Raw genomic sequence first — 26,616 nt, 5'->3', positions numbered from 1 at the left:
AACCACTTTAACGGCATATTCCATTCCGCGTATAGCAGCATAACTTTCAATTTATCCACATACACGTACTGATCCATGGTTTCTTTTATCAGATGGATTGGTCTCACGCCGTTGTACGAGAAGCTTCCCCAAACCAGCAGTTTTGCACCACCATGTTTGACGGTCTTAAGAGTGTATTGCGGATTGTATTCCGTATTTGGTGGACGACTGCCTAGACCCTATGCCACCAAATAAAACTATCTTACATTCGTCTATCCACAAAATATTTCTTCATTCCTCCGGTTGCCAGTTGACATGTTACTTTCAAAATGGTTTTCAATGATGCTCTTGATACTCCAACTGTTCACATGAGCTATGAGCATTCTGCAACATCACATCACCACACATCACGTCACGTCACAACACCTCATCACACAACATTTCACAGCATACACCAATACACACACACACGCATCAAACACAGTACTTAACACCGATCATTACTACAACACAACAACCACACGATTATCAACGAGACGACTCGTAATCAGCATCTATTCACCACTCAAAATTGCTCCCTTTTTCGTTTCATCCGCAAAGTAAGACGGTCGATCCGCAACTATTAATTTTTTTACAAAAACGCAATCAACGCAATTTCTTTTTTTATAACCGACAAGTGACAAGTGACGTTTTTTTTTTTTTTTTTTTTTTTTGTTTCGGAGGGGGAATCTTCAAAGATATCGTCATTTTTCCGGACGATATGCACGATTCGTATTGGCCGCACGCCCAAGCTGGACTTGCGACGCAGTACGCCTACGTACTAAACCCTAAACTCCGTCGTCTTTGCTTGTATTTGGCCCACGGGACCGCCGTTAGGCATTACATCGTGGGACCAAGCTTAGCCATTCGGCTCTTCATTCACACAATTTCGGTCTGATTCCGATGTATCCTTCTGTTTTCGCTGCGTTGCCACTCTTTCTTTCTTAACTCTTGCATAGCAATAGCTGCCCACGCTCTCATTCTGTCCCAGACCACCTTCGATTCGATCATGTAAGGCACTATGTTCTCCGGAGTCACGCGATCGTTTATCAAATTCTCTATTTCTAGTCTTTCTTTTTCATATTTTGGGCAGGAAAAGAAGATATGTAATGCATTTTCATTGCTGTTGCTGCAGTAGGAGCAGTTTGTTCCGTCGTCATGTCCGTATTTGTATAGATATTCTCTATAGCATCCATGACCTGTTAAAAACTGCGTAAGGTAAAAATCAGTTTCCCCGTGTTTCCGTTCTATCCATGGTTGTATGCTTCTAATAAGCCTGTGCGTCCATCTCCCCGTAGTTGCTTCGTCCCATCGTTTCTGCCATTCAGTTAGGCTCCGTTGTCTTTCCTGCTTCCTCTCTTCATTTGTTAAGCGAGCGCCTTTGCTTTTCGTTTTGTCGAATACTCGCTTCATTTCCATGGCCATTATGTCTGGTGGCATGAGGCCTGATATAACTCCAGCCGCCTGATGTGATACAGTGCGGAAGGCACATGCAACTCTGATTGCATTCAGTCGTACTATTGATTTCGCCTTTTCTGCGTATGTTTTCTGCTGCAGCGCTATCCCCCAAATGGGTGCAGCATACATAAGTATAGACTGACTCACTTTGGCCAAGAGGGCTCGTCTATTCTGACTAGGTCCACCAATGTTGGCCATTGCCCTTGTTAGCGCCGCCGTCACCCTAGATGCTTTTTCACAAGCTTTGTCTATATGCGTCTTGTAACTTAACCTCGAGTCTATCATCACTCCTAGATATCTCAGAGATTGCTGTGTGGTAATGGTATATCCGTCAATATTGAGTGTAGCGACCTCTAATTTCTTCCTGCTTGTGATTAGTACTGCTTCCGTCTTTTGGCCAGCTAGTTGGAGCTTTGTTACCCTAAGCCATTCTTTGATTTTTTCCGCTGTATGATTGCACAAACGCTCTATTTCGTGAATTTCTTTTGCTACCACAGTCACCGCGATGTCATCCGCGTATCCAATTATTTGCACCTGCTTGGGTAATGGGAGGCGCAGCACTCCATCATATAAGATATTCCACAGGAGTGGGCCTAGGACTGAGCCTTGTGGAACTCCGCCCGTCACCATATAGCGTTGTGGTCCTTCGTCTGTCTCGTATAGCAGGACCCTGTCCGACAGGTAGTTGGAGACGATATTCAGCAAATAGGGTGGTGTTTTCTTCAATTGGAGAGCTCTTATTATATGCGGCCAGTAGGCTGAATTAAAGGCATTCTTAACATCGAAAGTGACTACCGCGCAGTACTCTTTGGAGCCATACATCCATCGAGTTCCTTCTATAGCTTTACTTGCGACGTCAGTAAGCTTTTTGATTGCGTCTATTGTTGACCTGTGTCTGCGAAATCCATATTGGTTATCGGCCAGTCCGGGTTGCTCTTTTTCGAGATGTTGCTCCAGGCGTACGCTTATTATTCGTTCTAGTATTTTCCCCACCGTGTCCAACATGCACAGTGGTCGGTACGAGTTTGGTTCTCCAGGCGGTTTGTTTGGTTTTGGAATTAGAACCAGACGTTGCATTTTCCAAATTTTTGGGAATAAGCCCTCTCGTAGGCACTTTTCGAACAGTCTTGTGAACGGGTCAGTGTTGTGTTTGATGGCTATCTTTAGGGCCCTGTTGGGTATGCCGTCCAGCCCTGATGCCTTGTTATTGGCGAACCTTTCTGCTGCCTCTACAACCTCTTTGTTAGTGACTGGTGTAGGTATTGTTCCGGTTTCTTCTGATCGATATTCTTCTGACGGTTGCGCGGGAAAGAGGGTTTCTACTACAGTCTTTAGTAGTTTGGAACAGGTTGGGGCTTGGCCTTTGTGTCCTCGAACTTTTGTCATCACTATCCTGTAGGCATCACCCCATGGATTTTCGTCGAGTTTATTGCACAGCTCTTTGAAGCAGCAGGCCTTTCTCCTTTTAATAGTTTTTTTGAGGTCGTTTCGCTTCCTCTTAAAACATTCCTGTAGCACTGCGTAATTCGTCGATTGTCGCCCTCTTTGGCACAGGCGCCTTGCTTTGTGACATTCGCTTCGTAGGACTTCAATTTCGTCATTCCACCAGTATGCAGGTTTCCTGTGCGTGCCTTGCCTTTTTCTGCACATAGCGGCGTCACATGCCTTGCTGATGTGTCGTATTAAGTGTTCCGCCTGTTGTTCCGTTTCTGCAGCAGCGTTGTTCGGGTAGCTATCCAATATCAACTTGAATACCTCTTCATCAAGGGTGTCGACTTTCCAGCCTCTGGTTTGGGCTTTTCTTGATGGACAGTATCCTTGTAACGGCGTGGGGTTGTCTATTTCTATCAAGAGGGCAAGGTGGTCACTGTGCGTGTATAGGTCGCTTACCTGCCAGGTAATCTTCCGCACCAGGGAGCTACTGGCAAAAGTTATGTCAATTACGGAACCGCGTCCGTTCTTTTCGAAGGTGTTCTTGTTACCAGTATTTAACAGCACAATGTCAAGCGTTGAGAACGCCTTTAGGAGCGCGTCCCCTCTCCTATTTGTGTGGGTGCTGCCCCATTCTATTGCCCACGCATTGAAGTCTCCTGCTACAATGTTCATTGTTGTATTGGCAATGTCTCGTACCAGATTATCTAGAACTCTTTCGTATTCGACTTGTTGAACGCTCGGTGGGATGTAGCAGCTGTAAAAGTTTATGCCACAAATTTTTGCACGTGTATAGTAGGCTTGTCCTGATAATGGCTTGCTTTGGAATGGCTTGTTCCCGCAGGCCCATACAGCAGCTTTTTTTGTTTGATCAGAGCTCCAGTTTTCAGTACCCAGATTTTTGTACTGCTCGCTTATTATTGCTATGTCCACTTTTTGCTCAAACACCGACAAGTGACGTGGAGCGCCGAGTTTGCTAACAGTGCCCAACAGTGGTCAGACACGGTGTTATATACCAGGGTTCTCATTTACTACTCCGTAGCAGCAAAATTTCTAAAATTATTGCTATGCTATCGCTACCGCTCTCACTTTGTCGGGAGCCGCAGCATAGACGTAGCATAACAATGTAAAGTGTAGAGCACATACTCTGCTCCGAGTTTTGTTAGGTAAAAAACTATAGCTGGAGCGGGAGCAAAAAATTAAATTCTGCGCTATGCTCTGGCGTAGCGGTAGCAAAAAATTGGGAGCGGTAGCACAGCGGAACAAATGAAAATTTTCATGTGCTACAGCTCCCCGATGTGTTTGTTGTTTTTTTTTCCTTTTTGCTATTTTCTGGCATAATATTTGAATTAATTGAATAATTCAAACAAAACAATGTTATGCAAATCATTTTGGCACTTGTTGCGTCAAGTGCCTTTATAAATCTAAAATCAAATATTTTAAGAAATATATTAATAAAGTGAATTAGATAATAATTGAATAAATTATAAATTTTTTTTTATTATGTAAAATATTTACCAATTTTATATTACCAAAAACATCATCTATTCCAAATGTATTACAATACTCAATTACTATGAATTTTCGAAATTAATTTTAACTATGTACATATACTTTCCCCCTTTTTATATACATTAGAGTGTTTTTTTTTAACTATTAATTTTTTTCAGTCCCGTCACGAAATTTCCTTGGAAATACCCTAAAAAAAAATTCCCTGTAAATTTTAGTCCTAAATATTTACATTAAGAACTGGACCGAGGCATGTAAAAATTTTCCATAGAAAATACACTACAATCCTGATTTTTATCTTTAAATTCCTACAGATCAGAGGTATTTTATGGCATTTTTATATGTGCGGAAGAAATTGCGGGAATATAGCGCGGGAATTCCCGCAATTGTTTTAATGAAGGAAACATAAATGACTGGAATTCCCGCAATTTACGCGAATGTGTTAATCCATTGCACTGTGTATTTGCAGTTCTATTCTACCATTCCCAATATTTAGTAATTTTATAATTTTTTAGGAAGAATCAGTTTGAAATTGTTCGCATATACATACTTCAATGTATATTGCAAAGAATCGAAAAGATTTCTGTATATCTAAAATTATAATAAACCTTTTTATCAACACTCCAATTATTCCGCTTTATCTTTACGTTAGATATCGCGTTTGGTTTGTTATGAATGCATTTGCGTCCTTGACCAATAATCTAGCAAAGTATCCGCAGTGCCTTGACGATGAAAATTCCAATGCCATTTTTTGTTGTGATATTAAATATATCGGACGGGCTCGTCTTAAAAAAAAACTACCTGGTTAAGAAGCAAAATCAGTATAACCCATATACTAAGCATGTTTGGAAATGAAAATTTTTACTTATTTCTTTCTATTTTTGAATAACTAAAATTTTCAAATGATTATTACATAAATTTTGAACAAATGCTTATGATTTGAAATATAATTTTTGTATTTATGAGCTGTATTGAATTTTAGCATAAAGAGATAAAATGTATCCTATGTCCTTACCCTGCTTCTCACGTTCTTGATTTATAAACGACTTTCTTTTATACATATATCAACTTGTACCATATAATAGCAAAAAAGAAAAAAAAAACAAACACATTCGGGAGCTGTAGCACATGAAAATTTTCATTTGCTCCGCTGTGCTACCGCTCCCAATTTTTTGCTACCGCTACGCCAGAGCATAGCGCAGAATTTAATTTTTTGCTCCCGCTCCAGCTATAGTTTTTTACCTAACAAAACTCGGAGCAGAGTATGTGCTCTACACTTTACATTGTTATGCTACGGCTATGCTGCGGCTCCCGACAAAGTGAGAGCGGTAGCAAGAGTAAAATGAAATGCTACGAGAGTAGCGTAGTTTTTCAAACGCTGTTATATACATATGCAATAATATAATATTACGATATAATAATACAACATCAAATAAAGAAAATAAATATTTTATAACGAGTGTGAAAACCAGGGCGTTATTTTCCATCACATAGGTATACTACAATATAACAAGTAAGTATACTAGTGGCAAACGTTAACAAATGGTCCTTCGAGCCTTTCCGAAAGGCACCTAAGAAAAAAAAATTAAAGCGAACAAATTAAAGAACAAAGTTACAGTGAAAAATGAAACAAACCACAGAATCGCACGGAAAATAGAAAGTGGCGTGAAAAGATACATAAAAGAAATTGAAATAAACAACATTGAAATAAGAAACAGTGAAAGAACAAAAAAAAAAAAAAAAACAACTACAAAAATCAAAACCGGGCGCGAAATAAACTAAAAACCAAAGCAACAAAAACAAAACCTATTAAAATCAAATACGGGCGCGGTATAATTATGTACAAAGTTTAAGAAACATACAAACAGTAATAACATATACACAAAACACAACTACTACACATAGTCACGGGAGACTACACCAACAAACAACGAGAGAAATACAGCATATCAACAAGGACAGCTCTGGACGTACATAAGAGGAAAAGGAACTGAAAAAAAGGGTATAAGTGCAATGACCCCAAAACCCTTGGCGGAAAATAAAGTAAGTAAGCCAGTAAGATCTTTGACTGGTAATCGTCGATTCTCAAGCACCAATCCTATTATTTTATTGGCCGTTCTGGACGTGGTTCATCGCCAAGTCATTCTCAACCCTCTTTAAATAATATGTATCAATCAAAAACACTTGCGACAAACAATTATCACGAACTTCTATGTTGAATAATTTTACCTCAGGACGACAAGCATATATTACAAAATACAAAATAAACAATTAGGTATGTATATACAAAACACAAATGATTATTTTGATGTGACATAACAACAACGCGCCAGTCGTTTATTCTTTTCGCTACGTGGCGCCAATTTTATATTCCAAGCGAAGCCAGGTCCTTCTCCACTTGGTCCTTCCAACGGAGTGGAGGTCTTCCTCTTCCTCTGCTTCCCCCGGCGGGTACTGCGTCGAACACTTTCAGAGCTAGAGTGTTTTCGTGCCCAACGCGCAAAGGACCATAAATCTTTCGCAGAACCTTTCTTTTGAAAACTCGCAACGTCGACTCATCAGTTGTTGTCATCGTCCAAGCCTCTGCACCACATAGCAGGACGGGAATTATGAGTCACTTATAGAGTTTGGTTTTTGTTCGTCGAGAGAGGACTTTACTTCTCAATTAAGTTGTCTTGCGTTGGATTTCCAGGCTGACATTGTTAGTGGTACATATACTGGTTCCAAGATAGACGAAATTATCTACGACTTCAAAGTTATGACTGTCAACAGTGACGTGAGAGCTAAGTCGCGAGTGCGACGGCTGTTTGTTTGATGACAGGAGATATTTCGTCTTGCCCTCGTTCACTGCCAGACCCATTTGCTTTGCTTCCTTGTCCAGTTTGGAGAAAGCAGAACTAACGGCGCGGTTGTTAAGGCCAATGATATCAATATCATCGGCATACGCCAGCAGCTGTACACTCTTATAAAAGATTGTACCTTCTCGATTAAGTTCTGCAGCTCGAATAATTTTCTCTAGCAGCAGATTAAAGAAGTCGCACGATAGGTGTCTGTCTGTCTGAAACCTCGTTTGGTATCGAACGGCTCGGAGGTCCTTCCCGATCCTGACGAAGCTTTTGGTTTTGCTCAAAGTCAGTTTACACAGCCGTATTAGTGTAGCGGGGATACCAAATTCAGACATCGCGGCATAAAGGCAGCTCCTTTTCGTGCTGTCGAAAGCAGCTTTGAAATCGATGAAGAGGTAGTGTGTGTCGATTCTCCTTTCAGGGGTCTTTTCTAAAATTTGGCGTATGGTGAATATCTGGTCGGTTGTTTATTTGCCAAGTCTAAAGCCACACTTAAAAGGTCCAATCAGTTTGTTGACGGTGGGCTTTAATCTTTCACACAATGCGCTAGTTAATTTTTACATTAAATAAAAATGAGTCAAAAGAATATATTTTGAGCTGCACCGAAATGTATACTCTTTACTTATATTTTTAAGACTAACTTATTACATGTTTCTTACTTCTATTTATACTAACTAGTATGTATATTTACTTATTACTAGTTGATAGTTGGTTAAGATACAGATTTTATTATTTGTTTAGGTTTGTTTACACATATGTAAGTATATTGTTTGCTTAGATACATTTGCTTTGTTTTAAGATAAGGTTGTTGTGGTATTCAAACTCAATGTTGTTTTGATACTTGTTTGTTTAGGATTGTTTGTTGTAGTGATAGTACATTTCAATTGTTCCACCTCAAGGTTGTTTCTGCATTCTGTTTACTGAAACAAAAGGTTGTTTTGATGTTTGTTACTGCTATAAGGAATACATTCCTTAACTCTTCCCTCTGTTAAAATGAAATGTCCTCATTTCAAAACATCTAGGCTTGAAGTCGGCTTATAATACAGTACACAGTACAACAGCTAATCTGGGGGGTGAGAAATTCCAAGTCAGGGTGATGGTACTAGGTCAGTATAGTAAAACCCTCAAAGGATTTGGCGTTCGTATGTGTCAGTTTTTTTTATGACCTTTTAAATTTTTTCCTTTTGATGTTTTTTCGCTTAGTTGTAACATTGTGGCGAAACAAAAATAAAAAAAACTACGGTTTTGCCAAAATGTTACAACTAAGCGAAGAAAACATCAAGATAAGGAAAAAATTTAAAACGTCATAAAAAAAAAACTGACACATACGATCGCCAAACCCTTTGAGGGTTTTACTTTACTGACCTAGTACCATCACCCTGACTTGGAATTTCTCACCCCCCAGACAATAATTTTTTGTGTTTATAATTTATACCTTTTTTTATTGTATAGTAAATAATTATTTTTGCATGTTTCTTATGATGCTTTCTTTTCTCTTATAGTTTAGTTTTTAATTAGCGTCAATTTTCTAAAATTCAACAACCATTTTCCTTTTTGGGTTGCCTTGTTTTCGGTGCCTTTTTTTGGGTAATTGGTGTTGCTTGTTGAAATTTTCACATTTGTTTCACATTGTTTATGCAGTTATTTGTGCTTGGAGTTGGGCCATCTTTGCTTCTTCCCAAATGATAATTAACTGTCCAATTTTTCAGAATTCAACGTTGTCCGCTTTTTCAGAGTCTATTGCGAATCTTGGTGAAAGTATTATCCATTATTTCAGGACCTACACTTTTTTACCTTGTTCCACTTTTTCAGGAATTGTCGCTGTCCGCTCTTCCAGGGTCTGTTGTGAATCTTGCTGAATTCGCCGCTGTCCGTTTTTTCGGGATCTGCTTTTGATTCATTCTGGAAGTATTGTCCGCTGTTACAGGACTTATACTTATATCCATTGCCATTTGTTTCTGCTCTTTTTTCAGGCATTTAGTGCTGGAAGTCCTACTTCCTGTGGATTTTTTTGATTTATTCCTTTCGGAATAAAAGCTGGCTTTTTGGATAACAAATAAATTTGTCATCCCGGTTGAGCCCCCAGTTAATTTTTACATTAAGTAAAAATGAGTCAAAAGAATATATTTTGAGCAGCACCGAAATGTGTACTCTTTATTTATACTCTTAAGTATTCAAACTCAATGTTGTTTTGATACTTGTTTGTTTAGGATTGTTTGTTGTAGTGATAGTGCATTTTAATTGTTCCACCTCAAGGTTGTTTCTGCATTCTGTTTTCTGAAACAAAAGGTTGTTTTGATGTTTGTTACTACTATAAGGAATACATTCCTTAACTCGCTCGATATAACCTTATAAGCGATGTTGAGGAGCCTTATCCCACGGTAGTTGGCGCAGATTGTGGGGTCTCCCTTTTTGTGGATTGGGCAAAGCACACATACATAAATTCCAATCGTTTGGCATGCTTTCGTCCGACCATATTTTACAAAAACGCTGAAACATGCTCCTTATCAGTTCTTCGCCGCCGTGTTTGAATAGCTCGGCAGGCAATCCATCGGCCCCCGCTGCTTTGTTGTTCTTCAGACGGGTAATTGCTATTCGAACTTTTTCATGGTCGGTTACTAAATCCACTCGGGGGGTTCTGCAAGAGCATGCTCCGGTCTTAAAACCTTCTGTTAGTCGCCGCATTTTTTCGTAGAATTTTGCCACAGTTTCGGCCAGGTTGTCAAACTCTCCATTCTCATCGGCCTCTTTATTTTTGTGTCTGCAAATGCGTCTTGCTTCCCTCTTCAACTCTCGGTATCTATCCCATCCCGCACGTGTTGTGGTCAATCGTAAGGTTGCGAAGTAAGCAGTCTGTTTTCTCTCCGCTACGACACGGCACTCTTCGTTGTACCAGCTATTCTTTTGCATTTTCCGAAAATCAATGGTTTCGGTTGCAGCTGTACGTAAGGAGTTAGAAATGCCGTTCCTCAGTTCCGTTATACCGAGTTAACGAATGCTCTCAGAGAGCAGGAGTGCAAGCCGAGTATTAAATCGTTCGGCTGTCTGTTATGATTGCAGCTTCTCGACGTCGAACCTTCCTTGTGTTTGTTGACGTGCCTTTTTTGCTGCACAGAGGCGGGTGCGAATCTTAGCTGCAACAAGATGGTGGTCCGAGTCGATGTTAGGACCTCGGAGCGTACGCACGTCTAGAACACTGGAGAATTATCTTCCGTCTATCACAACATGATCGATCTGTTTGGTGGCTTTTCGATCCGGAGATTTGATGTATTTTCTTATGATGGAATCTAGTACTACAGATAACCATATTTCGGGCCCCGGCGAAGTCGATCAGCCTCAACCCATTTGGGGATGTTTCGTCGTGGAGGCTGAATTTACCGACCGTAGTGTCAAAGATACCTTCTTTGTCCACCCTAGCGTTAAAATCGCCAAACGCGATTTTGATATCGTGGCGGGGGCAGCTCTCATAGGTGCGCTCCAAGCGCTTATAGAAGACATTTTTGGTCACATCGTTCTTCTCTTCCGTCGGGGTGTGTTCGCAGATCAGCGATGTGTTGAAGAACTTCGCTTTGATGCGGATTGTGGATAGACGTTCATCCACCGGGGTGAATGACAGTACTCGGCGACGGAGTCTCTCTCTCACCGCCAATCCCACACCAAATTTGCGCTCCTTTATAGGGCTACTGTAGTAAATGCCACAAAGACCTACTCGTCTCAGTCCTTGTCCCGTCCATCGCATTTCTTAGACGGCGGTGATGTCAGCCTTTATTTTCACGCGGACATCAACCAGCTGGGCAGCGGCACCTTTCCAATTAAAGGACCGGACATTCCAGGTGCATGCCCTCAAACGTAGTCCTTAATTCGTTTGCCATGGTCGTCATCAAAAGGGGGGTCTCTGGCGTCACTTTAGCTCGCCTTCAAACGGATGTTTTTAGGCTACCCAGAGGATACTTGGTCAAAGAGCGGAAGTCGTGTGCTGCTTGTGTAAAAGAGTCGTAATCTGGCCACTCCCCAGAGAATGGCGACCAGAGAACTTTCCTCAATTTCGTGAACTACACATGACTCCATCTTCCGATAAGTGTTAATATTTATTTTATTAAGTCACTCTAAGCAAATTTGCTTATAATTTATGCCCTTACCAAGCTTTTCTGATTGCATTGACAGTTACAAAATCTTAACACATTTTTTACTTGCTCTTCTATGCTCAAAAAGGGAATTTCCCTTAATTTGTGGTATTTCCAATTGCTCTGATCAGTAAACTTACTTGTAGCTACAAATAGGGAATTCCTCTAAATTTGTAATATAAACATATTTCGCAAAAATTAAATAGAATTTAAACCCAAAAATTTTCAAATCGTGCTAAATGGAATAAAGTCGTGGACAAATTTAAAATATACAATGTAAAACAGGATTAAGTGCAGTTTAATATTACTTTTGAATACAAGCGTGACATTGCAGGTTCTAATTATTTTATATTTCTTTACCTAGGATATATCTTTTGGCTAAATATAAATGTACTTTAGATTATTATAAAAAATTAAATTTGGACTATTAAGGAGTATTCAAAAAAGTTTAAACAGAACTAAAAAGTGAGTTTATAAATTACTTTATATTTGTCTTAAGTGTCAGTAGTGTTAATATGTCGGCCTATTGGTTTAAAAATTTGAATATTTTGAGCTAAATCTGTAGTGGTCTAAAACGGGATTTTAAATACTCACTCACATAAGGAACAAAAATAATAGGTAGCTGAAAGTTAAATGTTTTGTTTGCTTGTATGCTTTCAGATTTGCCATTTTGCTCTTGGATATTTTTTACGCCATTTTAAGGTAGCTGCACATTTTTATTTCTTAATTGCATTACAAAGGGGGAAATCGTACGGTAACAAGAAGAGAACAATATATAATATCACTTATATCTGATAGCAGAACCTGAAAATTTTGGACACATGTTGTTTATAAAATTTGAAGTAATCAATAAAATATTCAATTTCGAATTTTTGACCATACGTTCTTTTCCATTTTTGGTGACGATATGTATGTATATAAGTATTATTTATTTATGTTTATTTAAATATTAAAGTTAGATTAAAAATCGTATATGCATTACAAACCATAGTAATCTAGAATTATACTTTTTTGTAATATTGTAATGATACTTACTGCATGTAAGTAGTGGTAACACTGTGAAGTTTGCACTGCTGATTTTAGGCCGGCTGATGCCTTGCATCGAAATAAAAATTGAGGTTTTGCAGCGCTACCTATAGTCTTTTGTGCACTCTCCTCTATCACATATGGTCCCAGAGGCCCAGCACACTGATAAATTCTAGGTACTTCTGGGCGCAATGGAGGTGATGTGATCCCTGATCCCTACCACGTAGATGGATCCAAGGGACTTAAGCCTGCTCTTACAAATTGCTGAGCAATCTAGAATCAGATGCTTTGTAGTTTTCGATTCCATGTCGCAAAACCGGCAGTTTGCACAGGAGGACATGCCCTTGTTGGACAGGTGTTTCTTGAGCCTCCAGTCCCATAGATCACGACGAGGAGACAGAATTTATCTCGGGGAGGTTGATTGTATTTTTGAACCTTGTTAAGTAGTAACCTCCCAATATCAGCTTGGCCTGTCGCAATCCTGTTGCTTGCTGCCTTTCTCTACTTCTCTCCTTTATGGTGTGGAACCCCACCGCAATGCACGGGTCTGGCCCCATCGGCCTAGAAGCGGCCGCAGAGCGGGTGAGTTCGTCGGCCATCTCGTTGCCGGCTACCCCTTTATGCCCCGGCACCCAAATCAGGTGTACACGGTTGTAAACTGATAGGCCATTCAGGCTTCCTATATACTCCTCCACTAATATCTGAGGTCGCTGAGTATAGCGATAAGCTGGCTACGATAGTCTCGTTGGAGATTAATTTCTGCACACCGACTTATAGTTATAATTTCATAGTCTTCTACGTGAAAGATGCTCGAGAAACATCCCATTGGTATAGACAGCTTGGTATGCGGTACCTCAATGCCTGCTCCGATGTGTTTTGGTGTTTTCAAGCTATCAGTATACCACTGGATGGTGCTGCCTCTCAATAGTAGGACGAGTGTGGAATCACACCACTCCGCCTTACTGCCGAGAGTAACTTTAAACTTTTACCCTCTTCGTAACGCCATTTTTTGGAAAAGGGTGAAAAGTGGTGTGCCATCCCCCAAGGCCTTCATTTTTTGAAACGAAATTATCCTTCCTTTACCATATCCCTTTGCTGCCATGAGCAGCATCGTATGCTTCGCTGCCTATTTGTACTCTAGATGGAGCGGTGTGTTCAAGTGCTGCGGCACGCAAGCTCGTCTTTGCAGCTTCGATAGTTGACGTTGCCTTCGATGCCCAAGCAACCTCTTCAAAAGTAAGAATATGCCTTACGATTAGGGTATACACCCACCTCATGATACTTGGCTTGCATATCCAAGATCTACTGGCTAGGCGTCTGCATATTACGAGTGCTTTGGTGACTTTGGATAGTGTTAATTCCACATGCCTATTCTACAGAAAGGTTGAGACTCGCGTACTACCAAGACGAATCTTTTTCTCCCCCACAGTCGTTTCAGTAATCCTAGTACGCAGTACAGCCTCTATCTATCTGAATACTGCAGCCGCCATGTTTCTTTTCTTCTGTGCCCTGATGACACTTGCGTGGGAGGCACTTTCAAAAGCACCTTCGGTGTGAATTCTGGAGTTTAGCCGTATGTTTGTATAGAGCAGTGTTAGTGGACCTTCATTCTCTGTACTCGTGCTGTTAGGTAGTTAGGTGCTTATTGTATTCCTCTCCCAATTGCCCATGCGTTTGGCTCTGTTGAAAAGCCTGTGAATTGAACTTGTTTGTTTTGTGATGGTCACCTTTAGAGGACAGGCGCAATGATATGCGTCCATTATAACCTGGTTTGTCGCAGTCAGCCTGCTCTTCAGTTTAGCTGCATCGCTACCTATCAGCCTCACTCTACTTATGCTAAGCCCTAAAGTTTTCCTAAAGACATCTTATTTCTAGGGATAGGAATCGGCGGACTTCCGTAACCTTCAGTGCAAAGCGTATAATCCTGTGATCTTTCCATACTGCGAGATCAGACCGGTCATGTGTTCATTGCACAAGGTTATGTCGAGGACCTCCCTACGGGTACTGGTTACGTAGTATCCCCTGCATTTCTTGGAAGGTAGGCCGATGCAAGGACAAAGTCCAATCTTCCTCCATCTACACTGCTACTAGATCCTGTGTTAGAAACTCTGAAATGCAAAAGAAATCGATATCGTTTCTAATCCACCAGCATCCGTTCTTCCTGGCTATAATTCTCCGTCGACGCTTTAAGCTTCTAAGAGCTCAATTCAGGGGAGAGCCTGCTTTAGAAGCTTCAAGAAATCAATTTTTTTACTTCAAAATTATCTAAGAGTATGTTCCCAAAGTTATAGATGGGAATTCGAAATATTTCCGAAGCTAGAAGGGAAATAGTGACCTCGAGTCTGGCAGATATATTAGCGCTTGGGCAGAAAGTTAAAAGTTTGACGCGTAATTTCTCGGTTTTTCATTTTTACGATTTTTCTTAATTGGCGAGCAGGATAGAAAAAAACTAAACGTCGTATGAAATTGGGGCAAAGTTTATTATCTTTGGCATTACATTATCTTCTATTTAAACTAAAAAAAAAATAAGAAAAGTCAAGTTTGAACATATTTTTGTTCAAAAACCACTTTTTTCAATTTGTAAAAAATTTGTAAAATTTTACTCTTTTTTTAAAATTTTCTGAGTTTAACTAGAAGATAAATTATTAAAAAATATGAATCTCTTTAAATGTTTTGTTTCCGATAGAAATTGCGACCTGCATCCTGCCCGCCGTCCGATAAATACACATACCAGATGCATCGGGCAATTCCTTCCCAAAGGCAGAATATCAAAGATTTCGTATCCAAAAAGCTTGTGAATGATGTTTAAATATGTAACTATAAACCGTAGAAATTTCGCTTTAATCAATTGTTTCTTTCACTCCCAAAAAAATCCATTTTTTGAAGCCTCTAAAGAAGGCTCCCCCTTAATAAGGCGTTGAATCGATAGTACATCTGAAACCCCTGCTCCCAGATAAATTTGTAAGACTCATCGTCGATGGTGATGTTAAGTCTGCAATCAGCGTCCTTAATGCTGTTCCCCGAGGTAGTGATGCCCTTGTTTTGGTTTCTGATGAGCCGAAGTGCGAACTCGTAGGATTTACCTGCGCTCCTGGGAAGGAGTATTGTCATGCAATGCATGAGCGGTATGCCTTCCCTCCTCATCGCGCAAAAGACTGGGCCTTTCCAACCTTTCAGCTTCGGAGCTATCTCCTCTAGCCAGGATCCCATCTTCTCATCCTTGCAGTCAACTAGGAGTAGACTTGACCTGAAATATACACCCTGGACTGAAACAGTGTATCTGTGCCCCCGATTCCCACGTCTAACATCGGACGCCGAGTTTGGCCCTGTGAGGATCGTCAGGGCCACCGGGACATCTAGTTTCTGGTGTAGGACTTTTTCCCCAACTCTCTTCCGCTCACTCTCGATCCCTTCTTTTGTGGAGTCACGCCTCCGCGCAGTTGATCTTGCTAAAAGGGATTGTGGTTGTGAGGATGGCGACACCTGCAACCGCCGCAGTAGACACCTTCTTTTGAGTGCCACTACAGGAGGGCACTTCGTCGTCATCACGCGCATGCTCTTTAAAGAGTGCGCTTTCATCCGGCGAAAGATCGTCCAGGAAGTTTAGCTTCTGGAACTCTCTTACCTTCAATTGGCATGTTGCAGTCAGTTACTGTTATGGACTTGGGATGTAATTATTGTTTTTCTTTGTTGAGGTACAATTGAATCATACGATCATCAGTTTAGCTAGGTGAGAGTTAAATAATAAATATTTTTTATTATTTAATTTATTTATTTGAGTATAATGTGCAATTGCTTTTCTTACATGTATTATAATGTTCGCAGAACATGGACGTTCTTCTGTTGTGTTTATATCTTCTGTCCATAAATATGTTTACGATGCGTTTTCATTAACTGCAGAGGTATGTCTCGATGCCTATTATTTCTACAGCTGGATGTGATTGATTTGGGTGCGTGAGTATGATAATGTATGCTGTGTTCCTTAAATCTCCTATCTGTTAAAATGAAATTTCCCCATTTTAAATGCGCTCTGCTTGCAGCCGCTGTACTTCCATTTCATATACTTCCTTGAAATCTCGTTTTTTTGTTTCTTGTTTAATGTGGTAAAATTCACATGCCTTTACTGATGAGTAATACTAATGTTATCACTAAAATAATAGCAAAGCTTAAAAATTCTATAGACTGTTCCTCAATAGAAATTAGGTATTTATACATTTCTTGTATATTAGAAAATTTATAATTGGATTTGGATTCTAATATTTTCATAATTGCAATTAGTTCATCCCGGTGACTATCTATCACATTTTTTATTTATTGGTCATGATTAAAATATGTCTTATTATTTATCTGCTAATATTCAACTGAATTAATTTTGGCCCTGCAACATTTTGGCCGTTCCATATATGGTTTCCGTCAATTAGAATAGTGCAATGATCTAATAATAATGGCTGATTATATTCTTGAACAATATTACAATATGCTTTTTCCTTATTTAGTAAAGCATTGGCACAATTATCTTGCAATTCTTGTTTACAAAAATTATTCCTACATTATTTGTACATAGTATTATACCCGTGACAGACATGTAGTAACAATACCATATATGGTACAAATACCATTTGTCACCAAATACTAGCAAAATACCTTATGAGCAATGCAATATTTTGCTGGTAAAAATACTATGATGTTTCATTGAGGCATTTGTATAAAAACAGTTAAAAAAACAGGTAACAAACTTTGCTAAAAGCTTTTACACAAAAGCTGTTCAAAATATTCCGTCAAAACTACTTAAAAAATTAATAAATATGAAATGAAAAACAAAACATTTTCACAATTTTTTCCGGAAAAGCAAGAAATGCCTTATTATTTTGTGACATGTTTTTAGGGAGTCTTTAACCAAATCGTTTTTTTGTGATGAAAATACATTAACTTTAAAGTATTTTTAATAATTGTACTTATTTTCTCCAAAACACACAACTACATATTTATTGCTAAATTTCTTTTAAATATTTAAACAAAGCTAGTATTTGAGTTTACTATATTGCTATGTGTGTCATCAACGTAGTAAACAGAATACCATGCTAACTTTACTATGCTATTGTTACAACATGTCAGACATGTCTGGTACAAATACCGTATGTGTGTCACTAATTACTAACAAAATACCATACGAGCAATGTAGTATTTTGCTGGTAACAATACTATGATGTTTCATTGTGGTATTTGTATAGACACAGCTAAAAAAAACAGGTAACAAACTTTGATAAAAGCTTTTACACAAAAGCTCTTCGAAATATTCTGTCCAAATGACTTAAAAAATTAATTAATGAAATGGAAAAGAAAACATTTTTCACAACTTTTATTCCGGAAAAGCAGGAAACGCCTCATTTTATGTGAGGATTTTAGAGAAACTTTAACCAAATCGCTTTTTTTGCGATGAAAATAGATTAACTTTAGAGTATTTTAAATAATTAAACTTATTTTCTCCATAACACACAATAACATATTTATTGTTTACAATTTTTTAAAATATTTAATGCCTATGAAACAAAGCTAGTATTTGAGTTTACTACATTGCCATGTGTGTCACCAACTTAGTAAACAGATTACCATGATACCTTTACTTTACTATGGTATTGTTACTACATGTCCACAATGCAACATCATAGTACCACAATGAAACATCATAGTATTGTTACCAGCAAAATACTACATTGCTCATATGGTACTTTGCTAGTATTTGGTGACAAACATATGGTATTTGTACCATATATAGAATTGTTACTACATTTCTGTCTGGGGTATAGGTTAATTTTTTGTATGCACTACTATTTTATTGCTCCACTTAATTTCCATGTAAAATTAAGTTATACATATGTGATAAATGTGAATGGGTTCATGTTTATTAAATTGTATGTTTATTTGACAAAAAGTTTATTTTAGGTTTACAAGTTTGTTTCAACCTGATCAGTGTTCGTTCGCGTATCGACTGATTGTGTCGTTTTTTTTTAAGTCTTCGCTACACGACCTTTCTTAGTTCCCACATTCGGCCGTCCTGACATTTGTTAGTCCTCGAACGACGTGCATCATTTTATCATGATCTCGGCAGCTGTTGTCGTTCGATACGGTCCAGAGAACTGCAACGAGTAATAAATTTTTGTTTATAATTAAGTACTGGTCCGTTACTCTGTCCGATTCTGTCAGATCGGTTCATGTACACGAAGCGAACCGTTTGTCTTCGAATCAGCGATAGAAAACAACGTTGAATTATTATACAGCTTATACCTAATTGGTTTATGAACGTTCGCATCAGCAGAAAATACCCGAAGTAATGCAAAATCATGCTTCAGTGATTGAAATGATCGACAGCTTTCAGGTTGTATATCATTTACTCGTGCACTTCTGTTCTATTTCAAATACATATGTTTGTATATACATGTATGTCTGTATAAACATATGTTATATGTATAATGGAAATTCCATCGAGTACATACATACAACAATTGTTTGTATATATGTATGTACGTACTCGATGTATTTTCCATTGTTTACCCATCGAAAATTTGTAATATGCGCCCATTTTCAAAGCTGATACATTTTTTGCCATACATGATTCAAATCAGTCCAGCAGAAAATTGTTGTTGTTTGCTGTACTAATCGATTTAGATTAGATTAGATTTTTTTATGAAGAATGCACCGCGACCTTTGGTCTATTGTGCCCTCTCCTAAATCACATGGACTCACTTAGCCCCAGCACATCGATGAATTCCAATATTCTACCGGGTGCTAATGAGTCGATGCATTCCCTGTCCCTGCAGACTGCTGTGCAGTCGATCAGCAGGTGTTCCGGTGTTTCAGGCTCCATGTCGCAGAACCGGCAGTTAGTGCAAGAAGATAGGTCCATGTTATATAAATGCCTATTTAACTTGAAGTGGCCAGTATAAAATGCGACCAATAGCCTAAGTTTATTCCTGGGGAGGTTGATTACAACTTTGAACCTGCTCATGTTGTACCCTCCCATTAGCAACCTGACATGCCGCATGCCGTGAGTTCGTTGCCAATACTCCTTTCTGCCCACTCCCTCTTTGCGAAGTAGCTCCTTTATGGTATGCGGACCCACCCCTGTAAAGGGTTCAGGACCTACCATTTTGGTGGAGGCTGCGGAGCGAGCGAGCTCGTCTGCCAGTTCGTTACCGGCTATTCCTTTGTGACCTGGCACCCAAATTAGGTGCACCTGGTTTCTTTCCGCAAGGTTGTTCAGCCTTTCTCTGCACTCCTGCACTAGCAGCGACCTGATCTCGTAGGAGGAGATCGCTTTTAGTGCTGCTTGACTATCGCTAAGTATGGCTATCCGCTCACTGCGATAGTTGCGATGGAGGTTTATCTCTATGCACCGACTTATGGCAAAGACTCCCGCCTGGAAAATGCTCGGAAACTCCCCCATAGGTATGGAGAGCTTGGTGAGTGAACCCGCGATCCCTGCACCAATTCCCTCCGACATTTTTGAGCCGTCGGTGTACCACATCAACGTGCTGTTCCTCAGCAGCAGTTCAAGAGTGGAGTCGTTCCACTCATCCTTGCTTCCGAGGCTGACCTTAAACTTCTTGGTGAAGTTAATCGTTTTGCTAGTGCTGTCCTTCGGGAGGAGGGCGATTGGTATATTGCCACTTATCTTTTCCATCCTCTGGGACGAGATTACCTTTCCTTTGCCAAACCCCTCTGCCGTTATTTGCAGAAGCGTGCTCTTGGCTACAGGGCCGATAACCAAGTGAAGCGGTGTGAGTTCAAGCAGGGCCTCCATATCTGCCGTCGGGCAGGTGCGCATTGCGCCCGTCATGCAGACGCAGGCTAGCCGCTGCAGCTTCGATAATTTAATTCCTACCGAAGTCTGCGACGCTATTGAGGCCCAGGCCACCGCCCCGTACGTGATTATCGGTCGCACAATCATGGTGTACAACCACCTAACAATCCTTGGCTTACAGCCCCAGGACTTACCCGCCAGCCGATTGCACACCATTAATGCCTTTGTTGCTTTGACCATAGTCAGGTCTACATGCTGCTTCCACCGTAAAGTAGAGTGAGCAGTGCCCTTCAGCACCACCCACACCGGCTGGGGGATACCGAGTATGCCTTGCGCCTAAGCTCCTGCACCACGGCAAGGTGCCTACCATTCGCAGAGATAAGATCGATTTACTCGTAGATTTACTTATAGTTTACCCGAAGTTTCACATCGATTCAAACAATCGTCGCAACGCTATGAACTGACATGATACGATTCTAACCGAAGCCAGCCATACCGTTTACTCGATCGTGATTGCCGAAGAACAGATTGTTCGTGTTGCATCAGATCAGTTGACGCGGGCTGGTACTCGAATTGAAACACAATGTTGTCTATGCTGAACTGAATTGATTTGATTGTGTTTTTGGCACGAGTGTTTGTTTTGATTTTATCATACTCGTTGCAGCTCTCTGAAACGGTCCTTCATGTTCACCTACTTTCTCGACATCATACCTGCCATGATTCAACCTCCTAATAATTTTGTACGGTCCTAAGAACTTTTTTTTTCATTTTTAATGCGGGGCCATATTGTGTATGCTTTATAGCTACTAACGTATTTTCTTCATACGTTTGTTTGGCTTTTCTTGTTGTATTAAAATTTTTTCGATTTTCTTCTTGTATTACTTTAATATTTTTCCTAGCCATCTCTCTAAACTGCTCACGTTCTGTTTCCAACTCTTTGGTTACTTCGTTTCCAATGTACTCACCCAAGTCTACCTGATTTTCTACACGCATGTTAAGTCCTATTGTAAGAATTACTGTTCGGTGGATGGGAGGATGGAGTCATGTGTAGAAGTTCACGCAAGTGAGGAAAGCTCTCTGATCACTATTCACTTGGGAGTGGCCAGAAACAATTCTTATACATATGACTCAAGCAGCTCACGACTTCCGGTCTTTGACCAAGTATCCTCTGGGCAGCCTAAGAACATCCGTTTGAAGGCGAGCTAAAGTGAGAAGGCGAAACATCCCCTCCGCAGGGTTGTACGCTGGGTTTGGGACCTGCCACGAAAAAAAATTATACCAATGAAAATTAACAATCAGCTTCGGATGAGAGACCCCCCTTTTGATGACGACCATGGCAAACGAAAGCGGTCCCTTAATTGGAAAGGTGCCGCTGCCCAGCTGGTTGATGTCCTCGTTAGAGTGAAGGCTGACTTCACCGCCGTCCAAGAAATGCGATGGACGGGACAAGGACATTTACTACAGTGGCCATATAAAGGAGCGCAAGTTTAGTGTGGGATTCGTGGTGAGAGAGAGACTCCGTCGCCGAGTACTATTATCCGGTGAATGAACGTCCAGCCACAATCCGCATCAAAGCGAGGTTCTTCAACATATCGCTGATTTCCGCCCACGCCCCGACGGAAGAGAAGGACGATGTGACCCAAGATGTCTTCTATGAGCACTTGGAGCGCACTTATGAAAGCTGCCCCCGCCACGATGTCAAAATCGTGCTTGGCGACTTTAATGCCAGGGTGGGCAAAGAAGGTATCTTTGGCACTACGGTCGGTAAATTCAGCCTCCACGACGAAACATCCCCAAATAGGTTGAGGCTGATCGACTTCGCCGGGGCCCGAAATATAGTTATCTGTAGTACCAGGTTCCAGCATAAGAAGATACATCAAGTTACCTGGCTGTCTCCGGATCGAAAAGCCACCAACCACATCGATCATGTTGTGATAGACGGAAGATACGTCTCCAGTGTTCTAGACGTGCGTACGCTCCGAGGTCCTAACATCGGCTCGGACCGCCATCTTGTTGCAGCCAAGATTCGCATCCGCCTCTGTGCAGCAAAAAACGCAAGTCAACAAACACAAGGAAAGTTCGACGCCGAGAAGCTGCAATCACAACAGATAGCCGAACGATTTTCTACTCGACTTGCACTCCTGCTCTCGGAGAGCACTCGTCAACAACTCGGTATAAGGGAACTTTGGGACGGCATTTCAAACTCCTTACGTACAGCTGCAACCAAAACCATTGGTTTTCGGAAAATGCGAAAGAACAGCTAGTACGACGAGGAGTGCCGTGTCGTAGCGGAGAGAAAACAGACTGCTTACCTCGCAACGTTACGATCGACCAGAACACGTGCGGGATAGAATAGATACCGAGAGTTGAAGAGGGAAGCGAGACGCATTTGCAGACACAAAAATAAAGAGGCCGAAATGCGTGAGAATGAAGAGTTTGACAACCTGACCGAAAGTGGTAATGCTCGAAAATTCTACGAAAATATGCGGCGACTAACAGAAGGTTTTAAGACCGGAGCATGCTCTTGTAGAACCCCCCGAGTGGACTTAGTAACCGACCATGAAGATGTTCGAATAGCAATAGTGTGCAAATAGTGTGCTATGCCCAATCCATAAAATGGAGACCCCACAATCTGAGCTAACTACCGTGGGATAAGCCCCCTCAACATCGCATATAAGGTTTTATCGAGCGTATTGTGTGAAAGATTAAAGCCCACCATCAACAAACTGATTGGACCTTACCAGTGTGGCTTTAGCTTTGACAAATCAACAACCGACTAGATATTCACCATACGCCAAATTTTGGAAAAGACCCGTGAAAGGTAAATCGACACACACCACCTCTTCGTCGATTTCAAAGCTGCTTTCGTCAGCACGAAAAGGAGCTGCCTTTATGCCGCGATGTCTGAATTTTGTATCCTCGCACTAATAATACGGCTGTGCAAACTGACGTTGAGCAACACAAAATGCTCCGTCAGGATCGGGAAGGACCTCTCCGAGTCGTTCGATACCAAACGAGGTTTCAGACAAGGCGACTCCCTATCGTGCGACTTCTTCAACCTGCTGCTAGAGCAGATATACAATCTTTTATAGGAGTGTACAGCTGATATTGATATCATCGGCCTCAACACCCGCGCCGTTAGTTCTGCTTTCTCCAGACTGGACAAGGAAGCAAAGCTAATGGGTCTGGTAGTGAACGAGGACAAGACGAAATATCTCCTGTCATCAAACAAACAGTCGCACTCTCACGTCACTGTTGACAGTCATAACTTTGAAGTCGTAGATAATTTGGTCTATCTTGGAACCAGCGTAAACACCACCAACAATGTCAGCCTGGAAATCCAACGCAAGACAACTCAATTGAGAAGTAAAGTCCTCTCTCGACGAACAAAAACCAAACTCTATAAGTGACTCATAATTCCCGTCCTGCTATGTGGTGCAGAGGCTTGGACGATGACAACAACTGATGAGTCGACGTTGCGAATTTTCGAGAGAAAAGTTCTGCGAAAGATTTATGGTCCGCGTTGGCCATTATGAATATCGCATTCGATGGAACGATGAGCTGTATGAGATATATGACGACATTGACATAGTTCAGCGAATTAAAGGACAGCGGCTACGCTGGCTAGGTCATGTTGTCCGAATGAACGAAAACACTCCACCTCTGAAAGTATTCGACGCAGTACCCGCCCGGGGGAAGCAGAGGAAGAGGAAGACCTCCACTCCGTTGGAAGGACCAAGTGGAGAAGGACCTGGCTTCGCTTGGAATATCCAATTGGCGCCACGTAGCGAAAAGAAGAAACGACTGGCGCGCTGTTGTTAACTCGGCTATAATCGCGTAAGCGGTGTCAACGCCAATAAAGAAGAAGAAGAAGGATGCGCTCTACCTGTCCGTTTCCCCTCGGCAATCCCGTCGCTATGAGAAATGCTGTATTTCCTGCTGACTACAATAGTCTTTAAATGCTTGAGAGGTAAAAGCTGCTCCTCTGTCTGAGCCTTTCTCCTTGGATTTCCAAAAATAACAGCTTGCTTTGTAGAAATCTAACCGCTTTCGTCCAAACATCATTCAACTGTGCTATAAGAACTGATATTTTAAAGAATCTTCCATTTGTAGGCAATGCATTCTGCTAAAGGGAGGCTTCAAAAAATCGATTTTTTTGAGGATTGCTTCTTGCTAAGGAAAAAAAATTGATTAAAGCGATTTGAAGGGTTTATAGTTATATGCTTATTCTCCCTAAAGCCCGTTGATACATATGATACAAATTCTAGCAAATTAGTTATTGTAAATTTCTCTACGAAAACCGTGCTAAGGACAAAAAATTAGTGGAGAAATCCAGAAACTTATTTCGTCTGTTATAATTTCTTCAAAAATTTAGGTATTGCTGACAACTTTTTCAATGGACGCCCTAAATCCACTCTTATGCAAAGGAATTATAAATGATATTTTCCATATATGTAGATGGAAATATGCCTTGCTTAAGAGATGCATTAAATTGTTTTGTTAAAGGTCGGTATATATAATTCTCACATTTTTTAAGAAAGCATGAGGGAATCATAATTGGCCGTAAATTAATGATAGTTCTAACATGTGTAACTGATATAAGACGTCTGCTTCGGAAATGGTGGGTGCATTAATTACAGAAATCGGACATAACTTTTGCTGATGCGGAAAATTTTTTTTGGACCTAAAGAATTCAGCAAACATATTAGAAATTGTGTGATTGTCAATAGACATAGTAGACTTATATTTCATCGCGGACGAAAAATTAGAAATCTTGCGTTTGGAGTTGCCGAAACCATATTTCTAACCAAATTTCGTGTGCGGAATCGTTGCAAATGTTGGATTTATATATTTTATACATTGCCCGATATTTGCGGTAAAAAATCAACTATGGGTACTGAGGCCCAAACATTCGGTACCTCGGGGCTTGAAGAGTTTTTGTTGATTTGGAAATTTTTGGACATAAGGTGACATACTCTAAAGGCATTATTGGTCCAAAGTTTAATTCAGTTGATTTGTACACTGGAAAGGAAGAATCATATGATATTTAAAATTCTGTTGTATGGTAGGTGGATGTGGTTGCGGTCAGAATTCGCCCATTTTCGCACTGTTACATAAGAAGAGGGGAAATGAAATTTAACTGAAATCGGTCGGCCGGGTCCTGATTGTGATTTCACTATAAAGTAGGTGATGTCACACCCATCGTTCAGTTTTTACCCCAGACCCTTCTCAGACTTTTTGGAGTGTAAAATGTATGCCTCTGTCGTATTTAGCTTTTAAGTAGATTTTTAGCAGTACCGTTATATGGGGGCCGATGGTGTTACAGTTTTTACAGTGTCGGTAGAGGTGTTAAAGGTATTTGCCTCGAGCGAATTCGGTTTTTATAGTTTAAGTGGTTTAAGAGATATTTTAGAAGGCGAGGCCGCGTCCCTTTTTTAAAAATGTTTAGCCCAAACGTACCCTTTGTTACTGTTTGTTTGTGTCATTTGCCTTCGCTGCTATTAAAGTTCACTGCTATCATTTCCGTAAATGATATCAAACGCAGTTAATGCAATAGGTCGCTCTTTGCTGCGAGTGACTTGTGCAGCAATCTAGTATTAATATATAAACGGTCCTTGTTTTCTGTGAATTTATCCTCGCTGTATGCATTGAAAAGTTGATAACGGAATTTATGACAACACTAATTATTTTCTATATTAAGTGGATTATTTGCCAAAATTAAGTTCAAAAAAAATTGTTGTTTATTAAACATTATGTATTGTTTGTTTTAAAATTTTGCTATAATCCAGGAGCGACCCTTAAACAATTGGGGTATAAATATTTGCAATTACATTAGGACACTTAATGGAAACTCTCGAACGCATCTGAACGAGGTTTTAAAAAACTTTAATATAAGAACTAGTATCAGTATATTAAGAATAACGATTAATAAGTAATAATAACAATAGTAAGTGAATGTAAAAGTCATTTATCTCAACATAAAATTATTGCGAAATATTTCAGTAATAGATCTCTACTTATATGCAAATATCAAAAGTTTAAGGGTGATGATCTTTTGGCAAAAATACAATCAAGACAATGCAGTAATTTTTTCCACTGAAATGAAGATAAATCTACAGTGGACCAAAAAAGTTTACATACACCTAGTTCTAGTAAATTTCGACACGTTTATTTGTTTCAAAATGGATAAATTTTGTGGTTTTTTTCTATCCATTTCATGATATGTATATTTAGCATTAAATATAGCATATCAAAATATTTTTTTTTTACACAAATAAAAAAAATTTAAGTTAAAGCTTAAAATGAGCATAATTTATATCAAAAAAGTTTACGTACACTTATGATTGTTTATATAAATCAAAAGTAATTACAATACTTTTAACGGGTTTTGGCCTACATTTTG

At 40.0% G+C, this 26,616-nt stretch overlaps 1 protein-coding gene across 3 annotated transcripts in view; it reads left to right on the top strand.

Moving 5' to 3' along the window:
- Positions 1-26,616, top strand: part of LOC126764874 (protein gustavus) — a 52,564-nt gene that overhangs the window by 21,814 nt on the left and 4,134 nt on the right. The window contains exon 2 of one of the 3 annotated variants that reach the window (XM_050482514.1): positions 12,047-12,088. The exons of 1 other annotated variant lie outside the window; for it this stretch is intronic. In XM_050482514.1, the coding sequence (XP_050338471.1) occupies positions 12,047-12,088 (42 nt within the window). Of the gene's footprint in view, positions 1-12,046; positions 12,089-16,237; positions 16,363-26,616 lie in introns of those variants that run through there. One more of the 3 variants, XM_050482516.1, reaches the window with a different exon arrangement.

The sequence above is a fragment of the Bactrocera neohumeralis genome, unplaced genomic scaffold (assembly GCF_024586455.1).
Source record: "Bactrocera neohumeralis isolate Rockhampton unplaced genomic scaffold, APGP_CSIRO_Bneo_wtdbg2-racon-allhic-juicebox.fasta_v2 cluster10, whole genome shotgun sequence".
NCBI classification, from domain to species: domain Eukaryota; kingdom Metazoa; phylum Arthropoda; class Insecta; order Diptera; family Tephritidae; genus Bactrocera; species Bactrocera neohumeralis.
Note: the sequence above shows the minus strand (reverse complement) of the source record. Positions and strands in the feature narration are given on the sequence as shown.